This window comes from Chrysochloris asiatica, unplaced genomic scaffold (genome assembly GCF_000296735.1).
Source record: "Chrysochloris asiatica unplaced genomic scaffold, ChrAsi1.0 scaffold00050, whole genome shotgun sequence".
In the NCBI taxonomy this organism is placed as follows: Eukaryota; Metazoa; Chordata; class Mammalia; order Afrosoricida; family Chrysochloridae; genus Chrysochloris; species Chrysochloris asiatica.
Window position 1 is genome coordinate 16654717 of NW_006408568.1, and position 6365 is coordinate 16661081.

The 6365-nt window shown below is 37.9% G+C and overlaps 1 protein-coding gene across 1 annotated transcript in view; it reads right to left on the minus strand.

The window, feature by feature from the left end:
* KIN (KIN, antigenic determinant of recA protein homolog (mouse)) overlaps positions 1 to 6166 on the minus strand; it is a 43907-nt gene extending 37741 nt beyond the window's left edge. The window contains exons 1-2 of the mRNA XM_006862745.1: positions 6048 to 6166; positions 2200 to 2294 (exon numbers count right to left, since the gene is read on the minus strand). Of these exons, the coding sequence (XP_006862807.1) occupies positions 2200 to 2294; positions 6048 to 6161 (209 nt within the window). The 5' untranslated portion in view covers positions 6162 to 6166. The remainder of the gene's footprint in view (positions 1 to 2199; positions 2295 to 6047) is intronic.
* Positions 6167 to 6365: the final 199 nt, after the last annotated feature.

A 6365-nucleotide genomic window follows, 5' to 3' on the forward strand; every position in this document is an offset into this window, starting at 1 on the left:
GATCAAGGAAAATGAAGACAGAAAAAGTCATGAAGGATTCTTCAGTAGTCTGACGTAAACAGAAGTCAGAATGCACTGAACTGAGGAACGAAGAAGAGGTGGAAAAAAGACACTGAATGTAGTGAGGTTATGTCAGAACAATATTCTCCAAATGTAGCATTCAAAATGATTTTAGGTGAGTCATAGTAAATTTTTTTATTTTAATTTTTTACTTTTTTACACTGATGGTGCAAAATCAATGGAGAGAAAAAAACTGCTAATGTCTTCAGGCTAAATGGTAAGGGAGGAAGAGTGGCATATGTATGTTTATGTATCCCACAAATACATTGTTTGAAAGAGGGCATTTGCACTAGGGTAAACACAGGGAGGAAGCAGGAAAACTACTGTTACACGGAGGGAATTACAATCATTAGATGAAACAAAGTGTCTAATTTGTTGAATGTAAAACTGATGAACTTGTCTGTAAACCTTCCCTCAATTCACAATAATAATAATAATAATAATCCTGCTAGCGTCTTCACACAAATCAAAGTAGCAGTTCCAAACCGTACTGGTAAGCCAGTACATTCTTCACTGCCATGTACACATAATAAAAATCAATACTAGTTTAATCTACAATGTTTCTGAGGAAGCAGTGAAAACTATCACTTTTATTAATACACATCTTTCTGATATTCTGTCATGAAATAAGATTGATACATCAATCATTTCTGTAGCTGTACGATGTTTTTGAGGAAACACACACCTACCTGTACAACTGTTTAAGGTGTGAGCTGAACTACTTTTTTTCTCTAATCACCATTTTTATCTGAAAGAATGGCTGATATATATAAAGTACAGTTATTTTGACTTGAATATTTAGTAGATATTTTCTCACATCTGTCATATCAAGGAAAAGTAACTGACAGTATTTGTTCTTTGTATAATGATGAAAGCTGAGTTTTCAAGCAAAAACTAAAATTTGGGGGAAACTAACATCTGCCACTGTGTGTTCCCAATGCTTAAAGATGTTTATGATTAGATCAGTATTATTAATAAATGAACCGCATTTTAGGATATTTTAAAATACAATGTGTCACCATTTATTTAGAAGATCTGCTTAAGTCAGTGAATCCAAAATGAATGGCGCATGCTTGCATGATGCTACAAACAGAAAACAAAACGCTTGGAAAGAGTGGATGATAGCAGCAATAAAAACTAACAGCCAGTGTTAACTGAGCACTAAGCGCTGCCCTCGGCACTTTTAAATAATTAATTCTTTAAATATTCATATAAACTTTAGGTGAAAAAAGCATTATTAGAAAGAGGGTACAATGTCACACAGACTTTGGGAGAGCTCCCTAGTTTTAGGAGCCTAAATGGCAAGGAGAGAAAGAGAGCTTCAGCCTCTAGGTGCATGGACTGAGTAAGGCTGTGTGCCTGCAGGCAAGAGGCTGGCTTGCAGAATATGCCCTTAGAACATTTAAATGAATATATATGTTTTGTTTAGTTTTGTACATATACATCAAATATTTTTGCTTTGTTCATTTGTGAAATATAAGATGTAAAGGGAAGCAAGCCACAGGGTGGAAGTAGGATAACTGTTGTTACAGGGAAGGGATGGGAATCACTGAGATGAAACAAGGCTAGGATTTGTTGAATGTAAAGCTGATGATCTTGTCCATTAACCTTCCTTCAATTCACAATAAAAAGTAAAAAAAAAAAAAAAGTAGAGGAGCCTAGATTAAGCAGGTAAAGTAGAGCATCACTGGAAAAGAGGGAGGATGTGAGCAAGATGGATTGACAAAGCGGCTGCAACAATGGGCTCAAACATGGCAATGATTGTGAGGATGGTGCAGGGCCAGGCAACACTTTGTTTTGTTATAACACAGGGTGTCTTATGAGTTGGAACTGACTGGATAGCATGTAACAGTCTGACTGCAAAGGCTGCTCTTAACTATAACTCCTTTACTTTGTTTCAGAGTGGTAATTTAGTATTTTTCAAGTAGAAGGAAGAAAAGACTACACTGTGAAAAACACTTTTGAAATAATTTCATACTATAATAAACTGGTAAAAGAAGAGAACATTTGAATCCAGAGAAAATATAGTGAGTATGCTACATTCAAGAAATAAGAGAGCATCTTATATATAAATTAAGCATGTATTAAATGTCCAACTGAATAAAACTTACGATATAAGGATATATTTAAGTTACTTACTCTGAAAAATAATCCATAAATTGCTGAGGATTTTCTGAAGCCAGCAATAGTTGTCTCTGATGAGATTCCGACATACAATGACACTTAAAGCCATTCTACAAAAATGTAAAGATTATAGTTAAATTCTGATTTAGGTCATCATAATGAGCTCTAAATAGAATTTAAATCCTAAAAGCTGCTCTTTGGTGATAATTTTTTTTTTTTTTAAATAAGCAAATCACTATGTCCTCTAACTGTAAATACCCTGACAGTTTTGTTTTGTTTTATTTTTTACTTCTTATGGAGTTGAGCTTTGTAACAGTACTAATTAAAGAATAATCCTTAAGATTACAGAGACAGCAAAATCCTGCTTCAAGAAACAAACATTAGTAAGAAACATTATTGGGCATAACAGTAGAAGAATGCATTTAATGTTTTTTACTTTATTTAACAACTTCCCATTGAGAACATACTTACTTCATAGAGAGTGTGGTGCACACTCCTAGGAGAACTACAAAGAAGTAAAATGTGCCATTCATGAACCCCTATATAGAAGCGATTTCACTCAGTTTCCTCTGCTTCACTTCAGTTTTCAAAGTGCACAGTTGCACACTACATAAACCTCATAGTAAACACAAAACATTTGTATCTTCTTCAGATGGTTTTATTTAAAAAAAACAAAAGCTCTAACTTAGCATCATCTGCTTAATATTTGAACCTCATTGTCAATTAGCAAGATTTCCTAGGTGGAAAATGTGAATTGTGATACCAATGGTGTGGCGCTGTGGATTCATGCGCCGAACTGTATAGTCGTTTGAACTGCAAGGTCGGTGGTTCAAGATCACCAACTGCTCCTGAGAAACCCTACACAGGATCACTATGGGTCAGAATGACTCTCGACGGTACTAAACAACACACAACAGCTAACTTAAAGGTTGGTGGCTTGAACTCAGCAAAGCCGCAGAAGAAACGCCTGGAGGCTTCCGTAGCCGAGAAAAGCCATGGGGGACTGAACAGAGGGGCTGGGCACGAGATATTAAAAAAGCAGCAGACTTTTTGGCTAAATTTAATGAGAAGGCGAAATCTAGGATGACTGTACTGATTTCTAGCTTGATTAAGTGGGACTATGTTAGTGCTTGTTAATTGAAAGGGGGACTATAGATGAAGAGGCATATTTTTCATTTATATCACTAGTGAAAACCAAAGCCAAACCCACTGACACTGAATCAATTGCAACTTACAGCAACACGACGGTGGTGGTTATGTGCCATGGAGTTGGTTCCAACCTGTACAGTGTTTCTGAGGCTGTAAATCTTAGGGGAGAGTAAAACTGCCTCACAGGGTTTCCAATGCTGTCAATCTTTACAGAAGTAGACTGTCACATTTTTCTCCCAAATAGCAGCTGGTGGGTTTGAACTGCTAACCTTTCAATTAGCAAGCCAAGAACTTTAACCACTGTGTCACCAGGGCTCCTACTGCTACTGAAGAAATCAAAAACAAAACCCATTGCATTGAGTTGATTCTGATTCATGCCAACCTCCTGTGTAACACAGTAGAACTGCTCTAAAACATGATTTCAACATTGTATCTTGCTTAGAGCGGTTTCCAAATCTTTAGTCATCCAAAATAGTCCTTGTGGTTGTTACATACCATAGAGTCAGTTACAACTCACAGCAACCCTGTATAGGGTTTCCAAGGAGAACAACTGGTGAGTTTGAACTAACAACTTTGTGATTAAAACCAGCCATATAGTCCGGTGCTTATCCTACAGCACCACTCCAGGGGCTCCAAAATAGCTCTGGTGGTGGTGTGCTGTGGAGTCGGTTCCAAGTCATAGCCACCCTGCGTTTCAGGGTTGTAAATCTTTACAAGAGCAGAAAGCCTCATCTTTCTCCCACGATTCAAACTGCTGGCCTGAAGGTTAGCAGCCTGACTCGTAACCACTACGCTATCAGGCCTAGTTAATAGAAAAAGCTCATTTCTAAAAAGGAATGCTAGAGAGTAACGAATATACAAAGAATAATGGAGGCAGAAAAATAAACACTTCCTTCTGCTGTGCGGTAGGATCGCTATGAGTAGGTACCGATTCCACAGCACCTAACAACAACTATGAAATACGTGAATCAGATAAGGATGCTAAAACAAACAGGCGAAAAGTTGATGTGCAGATAGATATATTGGCATGATTCCACTAATACTCTCACATGGGAGAAAGCATTACTTTTATAACATTAAAGGCTATCATCTTATTAATGTCAATTTTACACAGTATTATGAACTTCTTTATAGGATACAATATGAAATACACAGGACCATCTATGACGTATTCTCCCCACAAATGTTAATCCTGAATCTAGCCAAGCCATTAGATACAAGCTCCAATTGAAAGAAACAAAGAGTTAAGAGGCACAGTGGGTGAAGTACTGGGCAGGTAACTGAAACATCCATGGTGAGAAACCACTAGCCACCCCTCAGGAGAAAGATGAGGCTGTCTGCTACTGCAAAGATTTACAGTCTCTGAAACCCTATGGGACAGTTCACTGGCAGTTGGAATCAACTCCATGGCAGTGGGTTCTTCCACAAGAGTTAGAGAAAGAAGCCAAAATCCAGCCTCAAGGAAGCATTTCAACATAGAAAATGAGAATGCTTCAGAGCAATTAATCAGTCAATGTCAAGCAAACTAGTCAATATCACAGGAAATTAAAAAGTGTGGGTGTGTGTGTGAAGAAGTAAGTGCTATGCTCTGTATTTAAAGAGAATTAAAGTCCTAAAAAAATCAATTCATGACTTTTGATTGGCTATTAGTTATTTGTTTCGGGGAAGGGATAAAATAACAGCTTTTAAAACATTTGTGGGTTAACTGCAGAAACGTAAACATAAAGCATTTTTTAGTTATAATTTCTTAAACATGATGATATATTGTGGTTATGTATAAAAACATAATCAAATATTTATGTGGGTTAACTGCAGAAACGTAAACATAAAGCATTTTTTAGTTATAATTTCTTAAACGTGATGATATAGTGTGGTTATATATAAAAACATAATCAAATATTTAGACGTGAAATGTCCTGATATTTGTAATACACTGAAAAAGGAAATATGAGAAAATATTTTAAACCTGGGTCATGGATATATGGATGGATGTTCATTACATTAGTTTCTGTGACTTTAATTTTGTGGAAAACTAATTTTGATTTAAATAGAAAAAAAAAAAGAGAGAAATAAAAAGGAACCCTGGTGGCGCTGTGAGTTAGGAACTAGGCTGCTAGCCAAGGTCTGCATTTCAAAGCCACCAAGCTGCTCCTACCTGTTTGCGCAAAAATATTTGCGGTCTCAGAAACTCTACTTTGTCCTATAGGGTGGGTTTGGTTTATTTGTTTGCTTGTTTGTCTTGCTTAATGAGAAATAAAGAATAAACAGGCTAGAATCACACAGCTAGTAAAGGGCGCAGCTAGACTAAAATTCTGACAGTCTGACTCCGTAGTTCATAACCCTAATCACAATATTATTCTGAGTTTGACACACTGTACATGCTCAGTGTGTCATGCTTATTAATAATGCTTATTAACAGACGACTGCTAAATAAGTAGAATGAATAAACAAATAATGTGGAAGAGCTTATTCCTTTTTCATCTGATCCCCAAAAGAGGTATGATTCCCACGTAGTCTGTTCCTCTTCCAAGCAGCATTAAGACAGAATTGTTATTGTCATTATAGTTATTGCCGGTGCGCCGGTACGCTCCGGTTTTCCAATAGCTTGAGTAAGATAATTTCCTCGAGAGCTGCAAAATCTTTCCTAGCCCCTCGTTCTTGTGCCAAGACAGGATGCGGGCACTGGGGAGATGAGCCATCCCAGGCTCCCTTACCTCATCCCGGCACTGCTTCTGGCACATCTGGCAATACCAGCGAAGCTTCTGAAGCCCCTTGGATTTAATCCTGTTGGCGATAGCCTTGGGGGTAAGAAAATCGGACTTCCCCATCGCTGCGACGGTGTGGACAACTTTTGAAGTCCAGCTCCAGTCAACCGGAAGCGGAAAGGGCTGGCGGGAGTGGGCGGGACAAATACCGAAGGTAGGTGAGTGACAGATGGAGGTGGACAGTTACAAGGCTGGCTCCCAACGCTCGCGAGTTTTCCATCTCTCAGGCGAGAGGAAGCGAGACTAAAGGAGAAAGGCGGAGGAGAG